Source organism: Mesoplodon bidens (genome assembly GCF_964165515.1).
Source record: "Mesoplodon bidens genome assembly, chromosome: 18".
In the NCBI taxonomy this organism is placed as follows: Eukaryota; Metazoa; Chordata; class Mammalia; order Artiodactyla; family Ziphiidae; genus Mesoplodon; species Mesoplodon bidens.
The window spans coordinates 55,896,168-55,922,208 of NC_138175.1; the positions used below are offsets into that span (position 1 = coordinate 55,896,168).

The 26,041-nt window shown below is 42.0% G+C and overlaps 1 protein-coding gene across 8 annotated transcripts; it reads right to left on the reverse strand.

Annotated features, from left to right (window-relative positions):
* Positions 1-502: 502 nt before the first annotated feature.
* On the reverse strand, positions 503-22,945 carry LOC308605924 (uncharacterized protein). 8 transcript variants are annotated; one of them, XM_081216296.1, is made up of 5 exons: positions 22,802-22,945; positions 15,523-15,649; positions 8,843-8,924; positions 8,344-8,455; positions 503-3,386 (listed from the first exon to the last, which is right to left on the reverse strand). In XM_081216296.1, the coding sequence occupies exon 5, from the start codon at positions 3,373-3,375 to the stop codon at positions 1,738-1,740; it is 1,638 nt and encodes a 545-aa protein (XP_081072422.1). In that variant the 5' UTR covers positions 3,376-3,386; positions 8,344-8,455; positions 8,843-8,924; positions 15,523-15,649; positions 22,802-22,945; the 3' UTR covers positions 503-1,737. The 8 variants fall into 8 exon arrangements, with proteins under 8 accessions (XP_081072422.1, XP_081072416.1, XP_081072415.1 ...); XM_081216290.1 differs by lacking the exons at positions 8,344-8,455; positions 8,843-8,924 and adding an exon at positions 20,786-20,875; XM_081216289.1 differs by lacking the exons at positions 8,344-8,455; positions 8,843-8,924 and adding an exon at positions 20,786-20,875 and having other exon boundaries at positions 22,797-22,945.
* Between the last annotated feature and the right edge of the window lie 3,096 nt (positions 22,946-26,041).

Sequence of the window (26,041 nt, forward strand, 5' to 3'; positions counted from 1 at the left end):
AGGCCTGGATAAAGCCTCTGCTCATACATTTGAAGGGTTTCTTTTCAATGGACTGTCTGCTGTTAACTAATACTTGAAGTCAAGAAAAAGTTTTGTCACACTCATTTCATTTATAAGGTATCACTCCAGTATGTCCCACCTTGTGATCTCTGGGTAAAAGCCTTGCCACACACATTACATTTGTGTCTTAACTACTGGATCGCCAGGGATGTCCCTGAAGTGTCAATTTTGAATGAAGACCTTTCCACATATATCACATTAGTATGATTTCCCCTCTGTATTTATTAACTGATTTGTAGTACGGGTTGAGATCTCACTAAAGGCTTTCCAACACTCATTACCTTTTAAAGATTTTTCTGCATTATGAATTCTCTGATGAATTGCAAGGTCTGAATTTCAACTATAGACTTTGCCAAATTCATCACATTTATATTGAGTTGGCCAAAAAGTGCCTTCTGTTTTTAAGAAAAAATAAAAGACACATTTTTTTCATTTTCACCAAGAACTTTATTAAACAACATATTCACCCTTTTGTTCCACTACCTTCTGCCATTTTCCAGGAAACTTCATAATTCCAACTTCCCAAAGCTTTTCATCTTTTTGAGCAAAGAACTGTGCCAGGTGCCTTTTACAGTCTTCCAGGGAATTAAAATTTTTTCCATTAAGAGAATTTTGTAAAGACCGAAATAAACAGAAATCCACAGGTGCAATGTCTGGTGAATATGGCAGATGAATTAGAACTTCCCAGCCAAGCTGTAGCAGTTTTTGCCTGGTCATCAAAGAAACATGTGGTCTTGCGTTATCCTGATGGAAGACTATGCGTTTTCTGTTGACTAATTCTGGATGCTATTCATGGAGCGCTGCTTTCAGTTGGTCTAACTGGGAGCAGTACTTGTTGGAATTAATCGTTTGGTTTTCTGGAAGGAGCTCAAAATAGAGGACTTCCAATCCCACTGTAGATGCAACATCACCTTCTTTGCATGAAGACTAGCCGTCCATGTGGTTGGTCGTGGTGCACTTCACATGCTCCATGATCACTTCCATTCCACATGATTGTACAGTATCCACTTTTCATCACCCGTCACAATTTGTTTTAAGAACAGAACTTTTTATTATGTTTAAGTAGAGAATCGCATGCAGATATACGGTCAAGAAGGTTTTTTTTTTTCGCTTAACTTATGTGGAACCCAAGCATCAAAGCAATTCACATAACCAAGCTAGTGCAAATGATTTTCAACACTTGATTTGGATATTTTGAGTATGTCGGCTATCTCCCACGTGGTATACCGTTGATTGTTCTCAATTAATGTCTCAACTTGATTGCTATCAACTTCAAATGGTCTACCTGACTGTGGAGCATCACCCAGTGAGGAATCTCCAGCACGAAATTTCGCAAACTACTTTTGACACGTTCAATCAGTCACAGCACCTTCTCCATACACTGCACAAATCTTTTTTTGCGTTTCGGGTACGTTTTTACCTTTCTTGAAATAATGAAGAGTAATATGCTGAAAATGTTGCTTTTTTCCTTCCATCTTCAATATTAAAATGGCTACACAAAAATTCACCAATTTTGATGTCTTTTTTAAAAATGCACGCTGATATCGCAGCTGTCACATAAAATCTAACAAAATTGTTTGAATGAAGTTAAAGACAACTAAGTGCTCCTAGAGCCATCTTACGGAAAAAACTGAACCTTCTGGGCAGCCCAATATAATTTCTGTCCTGTATGGATTCTCAGGTGTTGAGTGAGGGCTGAGATGTGATAAAAGGTTTTGCCAAACTCATTACATTTGTATCAGTTCTCTCGGTATGAACTTTTTGATGACTTACAAGGTGTGATTTTTCACTAAAGACCTTGGCACACTCATTACGTTTGTAAGGATTCTCTCCAGTATGAATTGTCTGGTGTCTTATAAGGTGTGCTTTTCGACTAAAGAACTTACCACACCCAATACACTTGTAAGGTTTCTCTCCCGTATGAATTCTCTGATGTCTTGTTAGGTTACTTTTTCGACTAAAGAGCTTGCCACACTTAATACATTTGTAAGGTTTCTCTCCAGTATGAGTTCCCTTATGACTTTTAAGGTGTGCTTTTCGACTAAAAAACTTACCACACTCAATACATTTATAAGGTTTCTCCCCAGTATGATTTCTCTGATATCTTGCAAGTAATGAATTTTGAGGAAAGACATTTTCACACACATCACATTTATGTAATTTCTCTTCTGTATGGAGAAATTGATGTCTGCCAGGTTTTGAGCTGTAATGAAATATTTTCCCACACTCATTACATTTGTAAGGCTTCTCTCCAGTATGAACTCTCTGATGCTTTCCAAGGTTTGGCTTTTGAGAAAAGAACCTGCCACAGTCATTACATTTGTAAGGTTTCTCTCCAGTATGAATTCTCCGATGACTTTCAAGATTTGAATTTCGATTGAAGACCCTGCTACACACATTACATTTGTAAGACTTCTCTTCATTATGAACTCTCTGATGCTTTGTAAGGTATGCCTTTTGATTAAAGAATTTGCCACACTCATTACATTTATAAGGTTTCTCCCCATTATGATTTCTCCGATATCTTACAAGGAATGAATTTCGAATAAAGACATTTTCACATACATCACATTTATGTAATTTCTCTTCTGTATGGAGAAACTGATGTCTTCCAAGTTCTGAGCTGTAATGAAAGATTTTCCCACACACATTACATTTGTAAGGTTCCTCTCCAGTATGAGTTCTCTGATGACTTGCAAGGTATGAATTGTGAGTAAAGACTTCTTCACATACATCACATTTATGTACTTTCCCTTCTGTATGGAAGATCTGATGTCTTTTGAGGTACGATCCCTGAAGGAAGGTTTTGCCACACAGATCACATTTGTAAGATCTTTCCCTGTGTGCTTCCTGTTCTTGTGTCACTACTGAAGGATGCATAAAACCACTCGCATATGTATTAGAAATGTTGGTTTGCACACTAGAAGAAGTTCCTTCAAGTGGTGAAAATGAGGCACTACTCCTGATATCTTTGTCCACTTGAATAAATTCATCAATCTTCTCTTCACTTTTAAATATATGCAGTTCAACCCAAAAGCTTAATGCCATCCTATTTTCAATAGGCTTGATTCCTGCAACACTTCTAACATGTTGATCTCCCTTCAGAGTGAGATTTTCGTTATGGGTTATAGGTATTTGTTTGTAATTACTTTCCTCATCTCTCTTCTGAGACACTAAGTCATACATATTTTCTTGAACATCGCTGAGGTAAAAATGTTTCATTTCATTCCTTTCATGTCTTTCTGACATCACTGTTTGGAATACTTCTCCTCTATCAGTATTTGCTTTCAGTTGTAATATCTTGATCACATGCATGTAAGAGATATCTACAAGATATAAAGAACCGTAAGTATCCCATTCATTACAATTCATGAATAAATGTTTCAGGTTAAATAAACCATACTAAACCAAATAATACTTCTATCAAGCAAAGTTATGAACCTCACCAACCATGATATTACAATTTGTAGAAACACAATAGGAATGATTCTTTACTAAAGCTAAAGTCTCATCAGAAGTAATTCCAGTAATTTTATGGCACACTTTTAAACAACCTATGACAAAAATACTCACATTGGAAAAACTGCTGTTAGCTATCAAAGTGTAGTTTTCACCCATGATGCCAACCAAAGCACATACCAATTATCAGTAAACATACTGGTAATCTTTACTCGAGAAGAAAAGGATATTAAACTATATATACGTGTGTGTGTATGTGTGTGTGTGTATATGTATATATATTTTCAGAATACTTATTACACATGAATAAATGCTAAAGAACCAAAAATATATTGTAACAATAAATAAACCAAAACTAGCTTATCTAATGAATAATCTAAATGACTGCCACTTTAGAGCTGGGAAACAAATATAACAGAAAAAATGAAGAATATGATAAAAAAAATTTTTTTTTGACCAGGCCCATGTGGCATGCGGGATCATAGTTCCCCGACCAGGGATTGAACCAGTGCCCCCCGAATTGGGAACAAGATGTCTTAACTGTTAGACACCAGAGAAGTCCCAATAAAGCATTTTTTAAAAATAACTAAATATTTCTAAAAACCTCCTATAAAACTATGTACCCATGAAGAAGCATAAAACATCTGTAAGATCACCATCTGGAAATCAAAATTAAATAAATTAATTATCAATAAATGAAACATTCTCCATTTATATGAACAGCCAATAAATAAGCAACTCCCTACATATGCAGGGACCTTAAACATCCAGTTCATTGGCTCTGGCATACATGTAATGAAGAATGAGCAACTTGTAAATTTATTTAATTATGGTCAGATACAATATTGTCGGGAACAAATTGCAAAAATAAGGTATACAAGATATAGTGCAGACAAATAATAAAAATAACAGAATAATAATATATCTTTTCAGCCAAAATAACTTTTGAGTTTTTACTATAAAAAATACACTATTCAAAGCCATCTAACAGTACTTATTCCTTTGAAAAGGCTTGAGGAAAATTATCAAGATTTTTCAAGGAAAGGAAGTAGACTCAGAGGATTATGTACATGAACTCAATAGACAAAGAAACTAGTGAGAGAACCAGGATGTGCATCTGGACTTACAGTGTGAGACAACATATTCTTAAGATGACCCTCAACCCAAGCAGCCCAACAGACTAAAGTACCAAGACAATTTAATGAAAGAATAACTGAAAAACTGGTGCAACTCAAAAGAATATTTATAGTGGGGGGAAAAAAAGGGATCTCCATCTGAACTCTACAGGTGTACAGAAATTAGCTCAAAGTTAAAAGTTCTGGCTACTAGGAAAAAATGCTTCTATTGACAATTTTTTACAGCACGTTAATGTGGATAAATGTTTACATACATTTTGGGTATATCTGTAAAATCAGAATTCTTAGGTGTGATATTGTGATTTATTAAAAATACGGACTCGGTGATTCAGATGAGAAATTCATTACTTCTACTCACAACTTATTTACCAAAACTGGTCCCTTGGGGGCCTCCCTGGTGGCGCAGTGGTTGAGAGTCCGCCTGCCGATGCAGGGGATACGGGTTCGTGCCCCGGTCTGGGAGGATCCCATATGCCGCGGAGCGGCTGGGCCCGTAAGCCATGGCCGCTGGGCCTGCGCGTCCGGAGCCTGTGCTCCGCAACGGGAGAGGCCACAACAGTGAGAGGCCCGCATACCGCAAAAAGAAAAAAAAAAAAAAAAAAAAAAAAACTGGTCCCTTGGCTTGCCTTGATGGAACAGGGCTGCGAAATTAGATAATGGGCAAAAAGAGTAAGAGACGTTGCACTAAAATCAGTATACAGAATAAAAGTAGGAAAAAGAAAATATATTTAACATCAGTAACCAGTGTGAGACCTCGGAGTTTTCTGTTTCCTCCATGTGAACCCCCAACTACCTTCAGGGGTCATAAAAAAGGGAAAGTCTCTACTATACTCTAGTGACGTTCATTAGGAACTTGTAATTGTCTGTGGGAATTGGTAAATGGGAACAAGGTTTTTCAGAAACATTCTCAGCTCACCAAGTGTGCATTGTCATTGAAACACAGCTGAATTGATGTTGCGGTTCTAGGAGATGGTATGTCAGAATAAAAAACACATCTTAGAGATTGGCTGTGTCCCTCCCACCCAACACTCTTACACTACACTAAGCCCACAGTTCCAGCAGCAGGAAGGCATCAGCAAAGTAATTTGCTGAGGCAAAAGAGTATGTAAGGGGAAAAGCAGTACATGCTCACATCTCAAACATGCAATGCTCTAGGGTAGAAACTAATCCAGTGGCAAAGACACAGAGGAAGGGAGAATAATTGTGAAAAATGAACGGACTTTGTGGAGAAAAATTACAGTTCCTGAGGACCACAACAATCCCTGACTGGTACTACTATAATTTAACCTAAAGTTCACTGATGGTGGTTGTGGATGGTGGTTATCTATGAAGCATGTAATATGATATTAAATTTATCTATAACTTTAAATCTAATTTGCCTGCCATAAAAGAGCCCTGACACTATTTTCGTGGTAAAAGAGTAATTGCTATAAAATGTCCATGATATAACAAAAATATTTTTCTAAATAACTCCTATAAAACTATGTGCCCTTGAAGCAGAAAACATTCTGAAATGTTGTATCATCTGTAAATCAAAATTAAATATTAATAAATGCAATATTCTCTAGTTATATTAACAGCAAAGTCTGAGCATTTTAAGGATATGATTACATTAGTTAAGAATGTGAACACAAGAAAGAATGCTACTAAAATATTAACTATAAATATACTTTAAACAAAGAAATGTATTGGCTTTAGAATATCAAAAATTCATGCTAACACTCCATGTGATCAAACATTAAAATTAGCCTACCTCTCAAATTACTAGAAATCATACCATTATATTTCTTAACATTAGCTTTGCAAGGAGAAAAATGAAACCAATGAGGAGTGATATCAGCCGGATAGCAGAAAAGTAAACAACAGGCACTCATTAACACATGAGGAACCCAAGTTTAAAACCATATATAAACATACAAGCCTTTGGGAAAACTCTGAAAACGAGTTAATAAGCCATACCACCCAAGCAATTGCCTATCCCGAAAACACTAAACCGAAAAGTGTAGGAAAGTTCATGACAATGTGCTAGCCTTTGACTCCCCAGTTCTTTCTTAAATTGCATTGAGATTGAACTGGAGGAAGCCTCCCAATTTTCAGAGGTGCCTTCAGGAGGAATGATAATAAAAACCACAATGAGAAATTACATCATGCCTCTTTGAATAGCTCTCATTAAAAAGACCAGAGGTAGGGCTTCCCTGGTGGCGCAGTGATTGAGAGTCCGCCTGCCAATGCAGGGGACACGGGTTCGTGCCCCGGTCTGGGAAGATCTCACATGCCGCGGAGCGGCTGGGCCCATGAGCCATGGCCGCTGAGCCTGCACGTCCGGAGCCTGTGCTCCGCAGCAGGAGAGGCCACAACAGTGAGAGGCCCACGTACCACCAAAAAAAAAAAAAAAAAAAGACCAGAGGTGACAATTGTTATTGAGAATGGGGATAAAATGGAATTCTAGTACTTTGAGACATGGGTTTGTGGCACTCCTCAAAAATCAGAAAAAAAACCTGGAAAGGCTCATCAGTCAGGCTCTGTTGATACTTTCTCACATCCATGATGATCACTCCACTACATAGCTTGAAGTGATTTGTACGTAGCAGAAAAATATTACAGGGCTCCCCTGGTGGCGCAGTGGTTAAGAATCCACCTGCCAATGCAGGGGACACAGGTTCAAGCCCTAGCCTGGGAAGATTCTTCATGCCACGGAGCAACTAAGCCCGTGTGCCACAACTACTGAGGCTGCACTTTAGAGCCCGTGAGCCACAACTACCGAGCCCGCATGCCAAAACTACTGAAGCCTGCACGCCACAACTACTGAAGCCTGTGCACCTACAGCCTGTGCTCCACAACAAGAGAAGCCACCACAATGAGAAGCCCGCACGCCACAACAAAGAGTAGCCCCCGCTTGCCGCAACTAGAGAAAAGCCCGTGCGTAGCAATGAAGACCCAACACAGCCAAAAACAAATTTAAAAAAATTTTTTTAAAAGAAATGGCTCAGGGATCTAAACAAGAAGTCAGGGATTGAGACAGATCAATGCAGGTTCTGAGGTGCCAGATGGAATCAAAGAGCAGCCAGTGTTTTCCCATCTTCTGATGAGGCTTCCTAAGAATATCAAACGGGGACGGAAACAGGAAATGTTCAGGCATTGGCGACTGGACTGACAACTGAGCATACAGTGGAATCATGCCCTGAAGGAGAGAAGAAAGGGCAAGGGGCCTCCATAAAACAGCCTGCCTCATGCTCCTCAATGACAAGCAATAGCAAGTTCACAGGAGCCAGATGGCGAGTGTCGTAGATCATGATAAAAATTGTGCTTTTGTGTCTGTTTGAGCAGCAGACCCACTGGAGGGTGAAAGAATACATTTTACGTGTTGAAGGACAGAGCCCTATAACTGTCTGACCAGGGCAGAGTTCCCAAACACTATTAATAATGTGGCTTCCCTTCTGCCTTTCTGAGATCTGACCTGTGTTCACACTTTGATAAATCCCCAAGCTGCATTCATGTCAGTCTCCACAGCCCAGCATTCTGCCTCTTGCTACAATATGGGTAAAAGATTCAGATGATAAACAGAAATTCCTATACCTGAGAAAAAAGAAACATGGTTTGCTGTGGCTTTTCCAGAAATATGGTTCTTTATTCAGCTAAGGATTGAGGACACTACTGAGGGGTCTAGAAAAATATTTCAGAAACTTACCCACTGCTTGCCTCCTTCTGAACAGGGAACAGTTAAAATGCAGAAATCCACTCCCTCTTGCGAGAACACTGGAATCACAACTAACTGCTGGACAATCATCGATAGGAAGACACTGGAACTCACCAGAAAAGATAACCCACATCCAAAGACAAAGGAGAAGCCACAATGAGACGGTAGGAGGGGCGCAATCACAATAAAATCTAATCCCATAACTGCTGGGTGGGTGACCCACAAACTGGAGAACACTTATACCACAGAAGTCCACCCACTGGAGTGAAGGTTCTGAGCCCCATGTCAGGCTTCCGAACCTGGGGGTCCAGCAATGGGAGGAAGAGTTCCCAGAGAATCAGACTTTGAAGCCTAGCAGGATTTGACTGCAGGACTTTGACAGGACTGGGGGAAACAGAGACTCCACTCTTGGAGGGCACACACAAAGTAGTGTGCGCATCGGGACCCAGGGGAAGGAGCAGTGACCCCATAGAGATTGAACCAGACCTACCTGCTAGTGTTGGAGGGTCTCCTGCAGAGGAGGGGGGTGGCTCTGTCTCACCGTGAGGACAAGGACACTGGCAGCAGAAGTTCTGGGAAGTACTCCTTGGCGTGAGCGCTCCCAGAGTCCGCCATTAGCCCCACCAAAGAGCCTGGGTAGGCTCCAGTGTTGGGTCACCTCAGGCCAAACAACCAACAGGGAGGGGACCCAGCCCCACCCATCAGCAGACAAGCGGATTAAAGTTTTACTGAGCTCTGCCCACCAGAGCAACACCCAGCTCTACCCACCACCAGTCCCTCCCATCAGGAAACGTGCACAAGCCTCTCAGATAGCCGCATCCACCAGAGGGCAGCCAGCAGAAGCAAGAAGAACTACAATCCTGCAGCCTGTGGAACAAAAACCACATTCACAGAAAGACAGACAAGATGAAAAGGCAGAGGGCTATGAACCAGATGAAGGAACAAGATAAAACCCCAGAAAAACAACTAAATGAAGTGCAAATAGGCAACCTGCCAGAAAAAGAATTCAGAATAATGATAGTGAAGATGATCCAGGACCTCGGAAAAAGAATGGAGGCAAAGATCGAGAAGACTCAAGAAATGTTTAACAAAGACCTAGAAGAATTAAAGAACAAACAAACAGATGAACAATACAATGATTGAAACAAAAAATACACTAGAAGGAATCAATAGCAGAATAACTGAGGCAGAAGAACCGATAAGTGACCTGGAAGACAGAATGGTGGAATACACTGCTGCGGAACAGAATAAAGAAAAAAGAATGAAAAGAAATGAAGACAGCCTAAGAGACATCTGGGACAGCATTAAACGCAACAACATTCGCATTATAGGGGTCCCAGAAGGAGAAGAGAGAGAGAAAGGACCCGAGAAAATATTTGAAGAGATTATAATCGAAAACCTCCCTAACATGGGAAAGGAAATAGCAACCCAAGTCCAGGAAGCGCAGAGAGTCCATACAGGATAAACCCAAGGAGAAACACGCCGAAACATATAGTAATCAAATTGGCAAAAATTAAAGACAAAGAAAAATTATTGAAAGCAGCAAGGGAAAATGACAAATAACATACAAGGGAACTCCCATAAGGTTAACAGCTGATTTCTCAGCAGAAATTCTACAAGCCAGAAGGGAGTGGCATGATATACTTAAAGTGATGAAAGGGAAAAACCTACAACCAAGATTACTCTACCCAGCAAGGATCTCATTCAGATTTGATGGAGAAATCAAAAGCTTTACAGATAAGCAAAAGCTAAGAGAATTCAGCACCACCAAACCAGCTCTACAACAAACGCTAAAGGAACTTCTCTAAGTGGGAAACACAAGAGAAGAAAAGGACCTACAAAAATAAACCCAAAACGATTAAGAAAATGGTCACAGGAACATACATATCGATAATTACCTTAAACGTGAATGGATTAAATGCTACAACCAAAAGACACAGGCTTGCTGAATGGATACAAAAACAAGACACATATATATATGCTGTCTACAAGAGACCCACTTCAGACCTAGGGACACATACAGACTGAAAGTGAGGGGATGGAAAAAGATATTCCATGCAAATGGCAATCAAAAGAAAGCTGGAGGGGCTTCCCTGGTGGCACAGTGGTTGAGAGTCCGCCTGCCGATGCAGGGGACACGGGTTCGTGCCCTGGTCCAGGAGGATCCCACATGCCGCAGAGCGGCTGGGCCCGTGAGCCATGGCCGCTGAGCCTGCGCATCCGGAGCCTGTGCTCCGCAACGGGAGAGGCCACAACAGTGAGAGGCCTGCGTACCGCAAAAAAAAAAAAAAAAAAAGAAAGCTGGAGTAGCAATACTCATATCAGATAAAATAGACTTTAAAATAAAGAATGTTACAAGAGACAAGGAAGGACAATACATACTGATGAAGGGATCAATCCAAGAAGAAGATATAACAATTATAAATATATATGCACCCAACATAGGAGCACCTCAATACATAAGGCAACCGCTAGCATCTATAAAAGAGGAAATCGACAGTGACACAATAATAGTGGGGGACTTTAACACCTCACTTACACCAATGGACAGATCATCCAAACAGAAAATAAAAGAAGGAAACACAAGCTTTAAATGACACAATAGACCAGAGAGATTTAATTGATATTTATAGGACATTCCATCCAAAAACAGCAGATTACACTTTCTTCTCAAGTGTGCACGGAACATTCTCCAGGATAGATCACATCTTGGGTCACAAATCAAGCCTCAGTAAATTTAAGAAAATTAAAATCATATCAAGCATCTTTTCTGACCACAACGCTATGAGATTAGAAATCAATTACAGGGAAAAAAACATAAAAAACAAAAACACGTGGAGGCTAAACAATACGTTACTAAATAACCAAGTAACCACTGAAGAAATCAAAGAGGAAATCAAAAAATACCTAAAGATAAATGACAATGAAAACACAATGATCCAAAACCTATGGGATGCAGCAAAAGCAGTTCCAAGAGGGAAGTTTATAGCTATACAAGCCTACCTCAACAAACAAGAAAAATCTCAAATAAACAATCTAACCTTACACCTAAAGGAACTAGAGAAAGAAGAACAAACAAAAACGAAAGTTAGCAGAAGGAAAGAAATCATAAAGATCAGAGCAGAAATAAATGAAATACAAACAAAGAAAACAATAGCAAAGATCAATAAAACTAAAAGCTGGTTCTTTGAGAAGATAAACAAAATTGATAAACCATTAGCCAATCTCATCAAGAAAAAGAGGGAGAGGACTCAAATCAATAAAGTTAGAAATGAAAAAGGAGAACTTACAACAGACACCGCAGAAATACAAAGCATCCTAAGAGACTACTACAAGCAACACTAAGCCAATAAAATGGACAACCTGGAAGAAATGGACAAATTTTTAGAAAGGTGTAACCTCCCAAGACTGAACCAGGGAGAAATAGACAATATGAACAGACCAATCACAAGTAATGGAATTGAAACTGTGATTAAAAATCTTACAAAAAATGAAAGTCCAGGACCAGATGGCTTCACAGGTGAATTCTAACAAATATTTAGAGAAGAGCTAACACCCATCCTTCTCAAACTCTTCCAAAAATTGCAGAGGAAGGAACACTCCCAAACTCATTCTATGAGGCCACCATCACCCTGATACCCAAACCAGACAAAGAAACTACAAAAAAAGAAAATTACAGACCAATATCACTGATGAACACAGATGCAAAAATCCTCAACAAAATACTAGCAAACAGAATCCAGCAACATATTAAAAGGATCATACACCATGATCAAGTGGGATTTACCCCAGGGATGCAAGGATTCTTCAATACACGCAAATCAATCAATGTGATACACAATATTAACAAATTGAAGAATAAAAACCATATGATCAGGCTTCCCTGGTGGTGCAGTGGTTAAGAATCTGCCTGCCAATGCAGGGGACACGGGTTCGAGCCCTGGTCTGGGAAGATCCCACATGCCGTGGAGCAACTAAGGCCATGTGCCACAACTACTGAGCCTGCGCTCTAGAGCCTGTGAGCCACAACTACTGAGCCCATGTGTCACAACTACTGAAGCCCGCATGCCTAGAGCCCATCCTCCACAACAAAAGAAGCCACCACAATGAAGCCTGTGCACCACAAGCAAGAGTAGCCCCTGCTCGTTGCAACTAGAGAAAGCCCACACACAGCAATGAAGACCCAACACAGCCAATAATAAATACAAATAAAATAAATTTTTTTAAAAACCCACATGATCATCTCAATACATGCAGAAAAAGCTTTTGACAAAATTCAACACCCATTTATAATAAAAACTCTCCAGAAAGTGGGCATAGAAGGAACCTACCTCAACATAATAAAGGCCATATATGACAAACCCACAGCAAACATCATTCTCAATGGTAAAAAACTGAAAGCATTTCCTCTAAGATCAGGAACAAGACAAGGATGTCCACTCTCACCACTATTTTTCAACACAGTTTTGGAAGTCTTCGCCATGGCAATCAGAGAAGAAAAAGAAATAAAAGGAATACAAATTGGAAAAGAAGAAGTAAAACTGTCATTGTTTGCAGATGACATGATACCATACAAAGAGAATCCTAAAGATGCCACCAGAAAACTACTAGGGCTAATCAATGAATTTGGTAAAGTTGCATGATACAATATTAATGCACAGAAATCTCTTGCATTCCTATACACTAATGATGAAAAATCTGAAAGAGAAATTAAGGAGACACTCCCATTTACCATTGCAACAAAAAGAATAAAGTACCTAGGAATAAACCTACCTAAGGAGACTAAAGACCTGTATGCAGAAAACTATAAGACACTGATGAAAGAAATTAAAGATGATACCAACAGATGGAGAGATATACCATGTTCTTGGATTGGAATACTCAATACTGTGAGAATGACTATACTACCCAAAGCAATCTACAGATTGAATGCAATCCCTATCAAATTACCAATGGCATTTTTTACAGAACTAGAACAAATCATCTTAAAATTTGTATGGAGACACAAAAGACCCCGAATAGCCAAAGCTGTCCTTTGGGAAAAAATTGGAGCTGGAGGAATCAGACTCCCTGACTTCAGACTGTACTACAAAGCTACAGTAATCAAGACAATATGGTACTGGCACAAAAACAGAAACACAGATCAATGGAACAATATAGAAAGCCCAGAATTAAACCCATGCACCTACGGTCAACTAATCTATGACAAAGGAGGCAAGGATATACAGTGGAGAAAAGACAGTCTCTTCAATAACTGGTGCTGGGAAAACTGGACAGCTACATGTAAAAGAATGAAATTAGGACACTCCCTAACACCATACACAAAAAATAAACTCAAAATGGATTTGAGACCTAAATGTAAGACCAGACACTATAAAACTCTTAGAGGAAAACATAGGAAGAACACTCTTTGACATAAATCCCAGCAAGGTCTTTTTTGATCCACCTCCTACAGTAATGGAAATAAAAACAAAAATAGGGCTTCCCTGGTGGCGCAGTGGTTCAGAGTCCGCCTGCCGATGCAGGGGACATGGGTTCGTGCCCCAGTCCGGGAAGATCCCACATGCCACGGAGCGGCTGGGCCAGTGAGCCATGGCCGCAGAGCCTGTGGTCTGCAACGGCAGAGGCCACAACGGTGGGAGGCCCACGTACCGCAAAAAAAATAAATAAATAAAATAAAATAAAATAAAAAATAAACAAATGGGACCTAATGAAACAAGCTTTTGCACAGCAAAGGGAACCATAAACAAGATGAAAAGACAACCCTCAAAATGGGAGAAAATATTTGCAAACAAATCAATGGACAAAGGATTAATCTCCAAAATATATAAACAGCTCATGCAGCTCAATATTAAAGAAACAAACAACCCAATCCAAAAACGGGCAGAAGACCTAAATAGACATTTCTCCAAAGAAGACTTACAGATGGCCAAGAAGCACATGAAAAGCTGTTCAACATCACTAATTATTAGAGAAATGCAAATCAAAACTACAATGAGGTATCACCTCACACCAGTTAGAATGGGCATCATCAGAAAATCTACAAGCAACAAATGCTGGAGAGGGTGTGGAGAAAAGGCAACCCTCTTGCACTGTTGGTGGGAATGTCAATTGATACAGCCACTGTGGAGAACAGTATGGAGGTTCCTTACAAAACTAAAAGTAGAATTACCATATGACTCAGCAATCCCACTACTGGGCATATACCCAGAGAAAACCGTAATTCAAAAAGACACATGCACCCCAATGTTCATTGCAGCACTATTTACAATAGCCAGGTCATGGAAGCAACCTAAATGCCCACTGACAGACGAATGGATAAAGAAGATGCAGTACATATATACAATGGAATATTACTCAGCCATAAAAAGGAACGAAATAGTCGTGGATGGATCTAGAGACTGTCATACAGAGTGAAGTAAGTCAGAAAGAGAAAAACAAATATCTTATATTAACACATATATGTGGAACCTAGAAAAATGGTATAGATGAACCGGTTTGCAGGACAGAAATTGAGACACAGATGTAGAGAACAAACGTATGGACACCAAGGGGCGAAAGCAGCAGGGGGTGGGGGTGGTGATGTGATGAATTGGGAGATTGGGATTGACATGTATACACTGATATGTATAAAATGGATGACTAGTAAGAACCTGCTGTATAAAAAAATAAATAAAATTAAATTCAAAAAAAAGAAAACGCAGAAATGCAGCTCACTTCCTACAACTCCTAACTCAAAAGTACATGGGTAGAAAACAGGAAAGTGGGTATGTCCAAAATTTCCAATGAACTTCATAAATATATAAGCTCTAAAACATCTCCTGATGTAGCATGAAGTGGACAGATCATCTGAGGAAAGTTAGGTTTAAACTGATGCTGGGACTTCCCTGGCGGTCTAGTGGTTAACACATCATGCTTCCAATGCAGGGTTGCAGGGGACGCGGGTTTGAGGCCTGGTCGGGGAACTAAGATCGCACATGCCGTGCTGTTCAGTGAGGCCATAAAGTAAATAACTAAAACTCCTGATGTTGCATCCTGAAGCTTTTCATATCTCGGTCAGCAGGCATTTTAGATCAGTCAAGAAAAACAGGTGCTCCCAAGAGGCACAGAAGGGAAAATGCAAAGATACCCAAGGGCAGATAGCAACATCTAGAGGGAAGTTATCCTCACCCACGGAGATCAGGTTCCTGTAGGTCTCCAACATCACGTCCCTGTACAAGGCCCTCTGGGCAGGGTCCAGGCATTCCCACTCCTCCTCAGTGAATTCTATGGCCACATCCTTGAATGTTAACGGTCCCTGAAATGAAAACACATTTCACCAAGGGGCCCTGAGGAGAGTCCTCATTTTCACACCAAATGACAAGAGAAGGGTAAGGATCAATTCAGTTGAAGTATGTATTCTGACAGATCTATGTAAAGGGATTCAGAGCAAATTGTACGCCTCTAAGTTTTATTTCTTATGCTTTTTCATAAAATTATGATATCTTACAATTAATGTGGATTTTTCATATTTGTGGACAATACATGAAATATAATACATACAAATAAAATTCAATAATTCGTTGTCTATGCAGAAGCATTACACATTATGTTTTAAAAACTAAGTGATATTCAATATCTAGATGAGTTACGGGTATGAGCTGTGAGTTCAGAAATGACAAAGGCCACAGTGGCTTTAAACAAAAGTCACAATGAGGGGTGTTGTCTCAGGACATATTTTTGCTTTTTTTTTTATTCATTTGAATATCAGAATTTTTGGCGAGATGAAAAAGTATCAACTCTACTAAGTGGTACTAACATGAAAATAACAGAATACTTTAAGGGAAATCTCAATAAAATAATTATATTCAAAAATATACATACCATTTTTCTCCATTTAAACATACATAAGCAGGCATTAACAAAAGCCATAAAAAGTTTGTTTTTCCTACTAATAAAACATTGATGCAACATTATAAATTTTATTAGTATTATGCATAATTTCCACAGATTAAGAAACAAATTATCACAAAAACAAAGTTAACAATTCCTGGAGAATTAAAAGTCATGACAAATAAGAATATGGAAAAAATATATTGTAATTAAGCAAGAACACTTCACCAAATGATACAATAAGAAGGAAATAAGAAGGAAACACTCAGGACTTCCCTGGTGGTCCAGTGGTTAAGACTCCATGCTTCCACTGCACGGGGCATGGGTTGGATCCGTGGTCGGGGAACTAAGATCCCACATGCCATGAGGTGCGGCCAAAAAAACTTTTTTTTAATTAAAAAACAAAAGAAGAAGAAGGAAACAGTGCATTCTCTCTGAAGTTACAGTGGAGTGAAGGGAGCTGGCCAGGGCTCCTGCCTTTCACCACTGTACAGTGTGCCTGAGCAGGGACCACTAGAGGAAGTAACAGGAGGAAAACAGAGAACAAGAACAAGAAACTCAGAGAGAGTGTGTCAGAGTTGGAACGGTTAACATTCACAAATATAAGGACGTGGAAAGGCGAAAAGTGAAAGGAAAAAAAAATTCCATCCTAATGACAACAGGGGTGACTACATTATATCAGACGAAATAAAATAAGTACCCAAACACGAGACAAAATACATTATATAACAGTAAAAGGGTAAAATTACCAAAAGCTAGAACAATTATAAATATGTATACATCTAACATCATTGCTCGCCCTAAGATGAAGCAAATCTTAACAGAAATAAAGAGAGAAATAGGTAGCACAATATTAGTATCAGATTTCAATATCCTGGGTTTACCTACACATGGAAACAAGAAGATCAATAAGGAAACAAACAGAAGACTTGAAAAGCACTACAGTACAACTGTACCTAACAGACAGGTACAGAACACCCCACCCAACAACAGCAGCAGAAAACACAGGCTTCTCCAACATGCGTAAAACACTCTCCAGGACAGACCACATCTCCCACAAAACAAATCTGAACAAATTAGAGAAGACGGAGATCATAAAGAGTATCTTCCCTAAGCACAAGGAAATAAAACTGCAAATAGAAAGCGGAAGCAAAACAGGAAAATCTGCCAAATGTGGAAATTACACAGCTCATTCTTAAAGAAGCAATCACCAAAGAAGAAATCACAAGGAAAATGTAAGAATACTTGAATGAAAACAAAAAGACTACATACGAAAATTTCTAACAGACAGTGAAAGCGGTACTAAAGGGGAAGTCCACACTGCTAAATGCTTACAACAAAAAGGAGAAAGATGCACACACCACCCTACTGTTCAAGAAACTACTGAATGTCCCAGACAGAGCCATTGGACACCAAGAAAAAATTCAAAGTTATCCAAACTGAAAAAGAAGTAAAATTATCTAATTTTTAGGTGACAAGTTTTATATGTAGAAATCAAAAAGATTCCAACAGAAAGCTACTACTCCAAAGAGCGGCGTTAGAAAAGTTGCAGCATAAAAAATGAGCATGCAAAAATCAGTTGCATTTCTTTTATTATTTTTTTTAAACAGTAGTTCTGGGGGTTTTTGTTTGTTCGTTTGTTTGTTTGTTTAATATTTGTTGATTTCTTTATTTGGCTGCTCTGGGTCTTAAAGAATGCAAGCTCTTAGTTGCAGCATGCAAACTCTTAGTTGCGGCACGCATGTGGGATCTATTCCCTGACCAGGGATCAAACCCGGGGCCCCTGCAATGGGAGCACTTAACCACTGGACCACTAGGGAAGTCCCCAGTTGCATTTCTATACACAATGAACAATGTCAACAGAAACTTAGAGAACGATCCTATTTTCTAAAGCATCAATGGGATCCAATACAGAGGGAAAAAATGAGCCAAGTAGGTGAAAGACGTGTTCACTGAAAACCCCTAAGAGTTCTAAGAGAAATCCATGGAGATACAAATAAATAAAAAGACACTTTGCACTCATGGATTGGAAAAGTTAATAAGTCTAAAAATCACTATATTATCAAGAGAGTTCTATAGATTCAATGGAATCCGAATCAAAATTTCAATGGCAATTTTTGGAGTAATAGAAAAAATAATGCTAAAATTCATAGGCAGTCACAGGGACCCCAAATAGCCAAAATACTTTTGAAAAAGAAGATAGAGGCCATTACTTTTAGATTTCGAAACATATTACAAAGTAATCAAGATGATGTGGTACTGGCATAAACACAGATACATAAACCAGTGGAGCAGATTAGAAAACTAAGAAATAATCCTTGGTAAATACAAAAATGTGTTGGCAAGGATGCCAAGACTACACAAAGGGGAAAGGACAGTCTCAGTAAGAAATGGTGCTGAGAAAACAGATATCTACTAGCAAAAGAATGAACCTGGTGGGGCTGGACTTCCCTCGTGGTCCAGTGGTTAAGAATCGGTCTTGCAATACAGGGGACGCCAGTTCGATCCCGATCGGAGAACGAAGATCCCACATGCCTCAGGGCAACTAAGCCCGAGTGCCACAACTACAGAGCCCACACTCCACAACTAGAGAGAAGCCAGTGCTACAATTAGAGAGAACCATATGCACCGCAACGAAGAGGCCGTTTGGCGCAACTAAGACCTGACATAGCCAAAAATATAAATAAATAAACAAACATTTTTTAAAATAACTAAAAAAAAGGGACAAGGGCCTTCCCTGGTGGCGCAGTGGTTGAGAGTCCGCCTGCCGATGCAGGGGACACGGCCCCGGTCCGGGAGGATCCTGCATGCCGCGGAGCGGCTGGGCCCATGGGCCATGGCCGCTGGGCCTGCGCGTCCGGAGCCTGTGCTCCGCAACGGGAGAGGCCGCAACAGTGAGAGGCCCGCGTACCGCAAAAAAAAAAAGGGACTTCCACAGTGGCGCAGTGGTTAAAAACCCGCCTGCCAATGCACGGGACATGGGTTCGAGCCCTGGTCCAGGAAGATCCTACATGCTGCGGAGCAACTAAGCCCGTGTGCCACAACTACTGAGCCTGCGCTCTAGAGCCCACGAGCCACAACTACTGAGCCTGGGTGCCACAACTACTGAAGCTGGTGTGCCTACAGCCATGCTCCGCAACAAGAGAAGCCACCACAATGAGACACCCACGCACCGCAATAAAGAGTAGCCCCCACTTGCCAAAACTAGAGAAAGCCTGCGCACAGCAACAAAGACCCAATGCAGCCAAAAATAAATAAATAAATTTATATTAAAAAACAAATAATGAAGTTGGGGACTTCCCTGGTGGTCCAATGGTTAAGACCCTGTGCTCCCAATGCAGGGGGCCAGGTTTGATCCCTGGGCAGGGAACTAGATCCCACATGCATGCCACAACTAAGAGTCTGCATGCCGCAACTAAAAGATCCCACACGCAGCAACGAAGATCCTGTATGCCGCAATAAAGATACCACATGCCACAACTAAGACCCAGCACTACCAAATAAATGAATAAACAAATAAATATTTTTTTAAATATTTTTTAAAATAAATTAATTAAAAAAGAGTGAACTGGAACCATACCTACATCAAAGATAAAAACTTCTGTGTGGGGCTTCCCTGGTGGCGCAGTGGATGAGAGTCCGCCTGCCAATGCAGGGGACGCGGGTTCGTGCCCCGGTCCGGGAAGATCCCACATGCCATGGAGCAACTAGGCCCGTGAGCCACAACTACTGAGCCTGCGCGTATGGAGCCTGTGCTCCGCAACAAGAGAGGCCACGATAGTGAGAGGCACGAGCACCGCGATGAAGAGTGGCCCCCGCTCGCCACAACTGGAGAAAGCCCTCGCACAGAAACAAAGACCCAACACAGCAAAAATAAATAAATTAATTAATAAACTCCTACCCCCAACATCTTCTTTAAAAAAAAAAAAAAGACAACTTCTGAGGAATGGAAGTGATGAAAAGTGACTTAAAAAATTTCCAACTGTCAGAAATTTAGGTTGATTTCACAGTTTAAATTCAATTAAGCAATAAAACACCCATTATCACTGAAGTTTGCTTCTGAATTTCCATTCCATTTCATTCTCAATCATTAGGATTAGAACAAAGTGACTCAGTCATTTAGCTTCAATTGCCTTGGAAAATGTCAGAAAGAATTTCCACTTACTGGTCTATTTTCCAGATTTTACCCCACTCTTGTGCATATTAATATCTGACTTCCATATGCAGCTTCTTTATCCTGGTTTACAGAGAGCAGACAGTGCATCCTGATGGGGCCTCTCAACAATCCCTGCTGCCCAGTAGCACTGACACCACGTCTCTAATCCATGGGGGTGAAGCCCTGCCCAGGACTGGGCCCAGTGGAGCCTCCTCACAAGTTCCAGGCCACTGGGTCATGGGGAGACGGGATCTAAGTGGAGATGACAAGCCCTGAGGGAAGGACCCGGGTGAGTGTGAATGTACAGGTGTTAGGCGGGACACTTCAGAGTCAGAGATTAGCGAGTCCAAATAAGGGCATCTGAGGAAGAACAGACAGAAAAATCAACTGAGAATATGACATTACCTGAGAAAGAGCCATTTCTGACTCCTTTTCTCTCCTCTCCCTCCTCTTCTGAGTTTCTTCCTCAGACAACGTGAGTCTTTAGAGGTCGATCTTCAAAGTTGGAAACAGGCTGTTTAATGCTTAGAATCAGCACACCCCCTTCCTGAGTCACCACCACACACACAGGGAAGCCCTCAGCACGTGGAACAGACAGTCCTCTGCTGCCCACTGTCCCAGGAGGGGCTCAGGACAGTAACTCCCACACAGAGACCAACAGGTGAGTTTTCCACACTTTCCTTCAGATCTCGCTCCCCTCCTGGTGAGGCCCTCACGTACCCAGCAGCAGCGGGCACCTCAGCTGGACCCGACGATCCCCTGCAGGTCACAGACCAGCCCTGATCCATCCCCACGCAGAGCAGAGCCCTCAGCCTCAGCCCAGATCTTAGCCCTCAGGAATGGGGGGACCCGGAGCCATGATGCTCAGTGACGGATCCAGACTGCAATCACTTTGGGCACGTTAAATACTACTGAGGCTGCACACCACACTGATGATATGAGGGGAAATCTCTAGTCAAGGGGTAGAAAACACACATATGCCAAATGCCTCATCCATCCAATGTGAAGTCTGGATTGAGCACCACTCACAGGAAGCAAGACCAGCACACCTCCCACTTTCTTTTTCTTTTCCAGATGTATAGATATATAACCGATGAATAAAAATTCTGTACCTATGAGGAATACACTGTGACTGCATCCAGTTTCCCCCCTTCTATCTGCACTACTATGTGCTTCCATTTCATTCTATTTGGGTCTCCCTATTTCTTTCTCTTTCTCTTCCCCTCCGCTCTCCTGCTGTGTCTGCCCTCCTCTCTATTTCTTTTCTCACACCTGTCCTGCCCGACTCTGCAACCTGTTCTCCCTCTTGATGTTCTCTCTCTCCACCCTCCCTGACTGTCCTAAATCTCTATGCATTTCTGCCTCTTTCTTCCCTTTTCTGTGCTCCCTCTCTGCCCTCCAGGTGACACCCCTTCCATCCCTGTTACTCTCCCTTCCGCCCCACGCTCTGGCGTGGCAAGTGGCTGTGCTTCCTTCCTACTCTCCCTCTTCTTCTGCTCTTCTGATCATCCCTTGTCCTCATCCTCTCCCAGCACCACAGTGCTGTGAAGGCCATGGTTCCACCTTTTATCCTCTCTCCGACTCTCTGTGTGAAGCGCCTCACCACTGTTAGCCGCCCGCTCCCGGTGATCCAGAGCCCCTCTCTCTATGTTGAGCAACATCCAGAGCCTCTCTCTCTATGCTGCTCTATGTCAAAGTCTGGACATCCAGCTTTTTATATACTTCTCTATTTCGTTCACTTGCTCCTTTCAAGGCATAATCGCGTTCATTGTACAGTCTATTTACAAGTCGCTCAGCCATCCTCTATGTTGCTATCGATGCTCCCTCATTCTTTTGCCTCAGGTGTTCTATTTCTCTGTCTCTCTGTCTCTGCTTCTCCTGATCGCCTCGCCAACATATTTACAGGGATGGAGACTGAATAAGATGCCCGCCAACCGCAAGAGACCATTTTCCATCGGGTGGAATTAGGGATGGAAGAACCATGGGTGTCACACATCTGGCCCAGGTCACCTCCCCCAACGCAGGGTGAGAGGAAGGGCTGACTACGAACGGGAGGCCGGGGGAGCAGAAGGACAGGCCCCAGGAGACGCGAGGGCAGAGGGGCTGGGAGGGAGGGAAGGAGTCTCCGGAGAGGGGCGGGCTCTCCAGAATCCCAGGACCGGGGAGAGACCTCTGCGGGGCGACCCGCCTGCCCTCCAGGGGCCGAGAGGGCGAGGCTGGGGGTGTGTGGGGGGTGCGGCGTGCATCCACCTCACGGAAGAGAACGTTACATGGAGGGCCGAGGGGGAGGGCGGAGGTACTAAAGGGTTTTAAACAGGAAAATGTTGCGAATGAAGGTGTCTACCTGGACCGAAGGCGGAAAAGCCAAGAGAACCGACAAGCCTCAGAACGAATTCAAACCCAAAGGAAAACATACCCGACCTGTATCGGCGACGTCTGGATCTACTTCGGCCGGAGGGCCGGGTGACGGGATTTTAGGTCCGAAGTGACTCCGAGACCCTGAGGATGGAGTAAGGGGGGACCGCGTAGCACAGATTTACACTAGAAAAGAGAAATTCACGCTCCGCAAAGCGATCGTCGTTCCAAGAACTAAACTTCCGGTTCCGTAAGAAATTACGCACGCGCAGATTTAGAGGCGGAACTTCCAGGAGAGCGGCCTGGGCGGAGCGCTACCTGTGAGAGGCGGGAGGAGGGCCCTAACCCACTCAGTCGGCGTCTGGAGGCGGGGCGGGTAACGGTACTTTCATGTACCATGAAAACGCTCGTCTTAAGTTCTTATCTGGAACAGGTTTAAGATAAAAGCTTTCAGTTGTGTCTGAAACTAAGATGTTTCCTCCTGACAAGTTGAAAACGATTTCAATAAAAAGCGTGAGAGCAGGTTTCTCTCACGTCCCGCTCCTGCAGCATAAGCAATTCAGTGGTTGGGAACGTGGGTCTCCAAGTGGTAGCTGTGGGGCGCTAGTTCCATCCCGGAACGTTTCCTGCAATTAGAATTAATTTAGGCAGTTCAAGGAAAGAGCTGGACGTGGCTCTATATTACAAACTAGAATGGAAGATACAAAACTTTCCTTGTGTAGAATGAGCCCATTCATGCTGACACCCTACCGAACAGTTTTTCCTTTTTGTTTCTCATTCAGCCGGGTGGCCGAATGAGTCTGAATGACAACACGTGTCAGTTCCAGAGGCTCAGGGACAAATCCCGGAGTCTTGAGACTGGAGGACTAAGCCGTGTGATAATTTCCGTCACTAACCTTTGCTTTAAAAAGAGCAATTCGCAATAGGGCTTCCCTGGTGGCGCAGTGGTTGAGAGTCCACCTGCTGATGTAGAGAACACAGGTTCGTGCCGCGGTCTGGGAAGGTTCCACATGCCGCGAAGTGGCTGGGCCCGTGAGCCGTGGCCGCTGAGCCTGCGCGTCTGTGAGCCTGTGCTCCGCAACGGGAGAGGACACAACAGTGAGAGGTCCGCGTACCGCCAAAAAATAAATAAAAGGAGCAATACACCGTAAAAATTTGTTGTAAATTGCATTGTTCATTTTTTTCTTTTTTCCCCAAAGTGTTTTATTTGCCTCTTAAAACTTTTCCCACCAGTTTTATTGAGATGTACTTGACATACATCACTGTATGAATTTAAGGTGTACAGCATAATGTTCTGACTTTCATATGTTGAAATAGTTATCAATAAGTTTAGTAAGCATCCATCATCCCATATAGGTACCATAAAAAGAGAAAGCAAAAAAAAACGGAAAAAATATTTTTCTTTTTATGAGAATGTCGAATGGAAAAAATTCAAAACGCGAGAGGTGTGCATTGTTTTATTTGGGGCAAAATGAGGACTATACTCCAGGAGACAGTCTCACATAGCTCTGAGGAACTGGTCTGAAGAGGTAGGGGGAAAAGTCACTATAACTGTGATTTTGGTGAAGGGGGATACATGCGATCAAGCACACATTTTTGCAGAATGTCGCTACCAGTCCTGCGGAGGTTTCTGCTAGTCATGAGGAGCAGATGTTTCCATTAATTATTATTATTATTTTTTTTTGCGGTGGGCGGGCCTCTCACTGTTGTGGCCTCTCCCGTTGCGGAGCACAGGCTCCGGACGCGCAGGCTCAGCGGCCATGGCTCACGGGCCCAGCCGCTCCGCGGCATGTGGGATCTTCCCAGACTGGGGCACGAACCCATGTCCCCTGCATCGGCAGGCGGACTCTCAACCACTGCGCCACCAGGGAAGCCCTCCATTAATGATTTAGTGCTTATCTAGATACGAGGAGATTCAAGAATTTGGGCTCATAAAATCTTCTCCTGGGGGCTTCCCTGGTGGCGCAGTGGTTGAGAGTCCGCCTGCCGATGCAGGGGACATGGGTTCGTGCCCCAGTCTGGGAAGATCCCACATGCCGCGGAGCGGCTGGGCCCGTGAGCCATGGCCGCTGAGCCTGTGCGTCCGGAGCCTGTGCTCCGCAACGGGAGAGGCCACAGCAGTGAGAGGCCCGCATACCGAAAAAAAAAAAATAAAAATAAAAATAAAATCTTCTCCTGAAAATATCTAAATATCCCAAGGCCTGTTCTGACCGTTTTTACAGCGCACAGAGTGCTTCATTCCTGATCTACACCCTAAAATACTTTTAGGGTGTCTTGAAGGTCACCCAATGCACCAGCTATTGATTTAAGCCTTGTAGAGTCAAATGGCAAGTTCCAAGTTTAGTTTACAGCGCCCCCTCATGGCCATAAGTTCAAACCTGTTCGGGAGGCATTTCATGACTATTTCATAGCATGGTGCTAGGAATGCTCATTCCTAGGTCGGGGAAGGATTTTATTGATAGGCCACTCACTGCGCTATTACTGGACTAGGCCTTATTAACAGTAGCAAAACGTCTCTGGACCACCTGTCTTACTATTCTGTTATGGTACACGGGGGGAAAAAAATCCCTCTTGTTGCTTCTTCCCATGTCTAGAGTTACACTGTTACAGTCATAGATCTCATAAAAACTATCTATCCGGTCAAGTCCTTCAGGTCACCTACTCATCATTATTTTTATCAGAGGCTCAGTCACACATTTGGTAATACAAGAAACAATCGCCTTCTGAAACAGTCAAAATAGAATATAGCAAGTAGCACTGATAGAGTTATAAGTAAATATTTAAGCCAAGAGCTTCCTACGCCAAACCAGATTTTGAAGAAGTCAAGACTAGGGAATGGGTCACTTTAAGGCTGAAATCTGACTTTTCATATGGTTCATTAAATGTGTTATATCAGAGGATTCATCAGGTATGAAAACACAGCATGCAGTTTGAATTATGGCACAGGTGCTCCCCTGAGATGCCCTAAGGATGTCAACGGACATGCAGTTTTGTAGCACAGCTTTACTCATCATAGAGACCTCAGAATTCAGTAGGTTAATAGCCTGATTAATATCATTTAAAGCCTATTGAGTGAATTTTGTTAAGGCTCCAGTGTGGGCAATTACACTGTCCAATCCTATTGAATGTACAAAAGTCGCTGGTAAATGATCATAACAGTGGAATGCAGATTTCTTGACCCATCAGGGTCATACCTATGGTAAACTGGTATGGCCATCTCCAAACTGGTATGTACATGACCTTGAGTCCAAGGGAATTTACAATACTATATTAGTTGGAATACTTATATTAGTTGCAGGCATACAG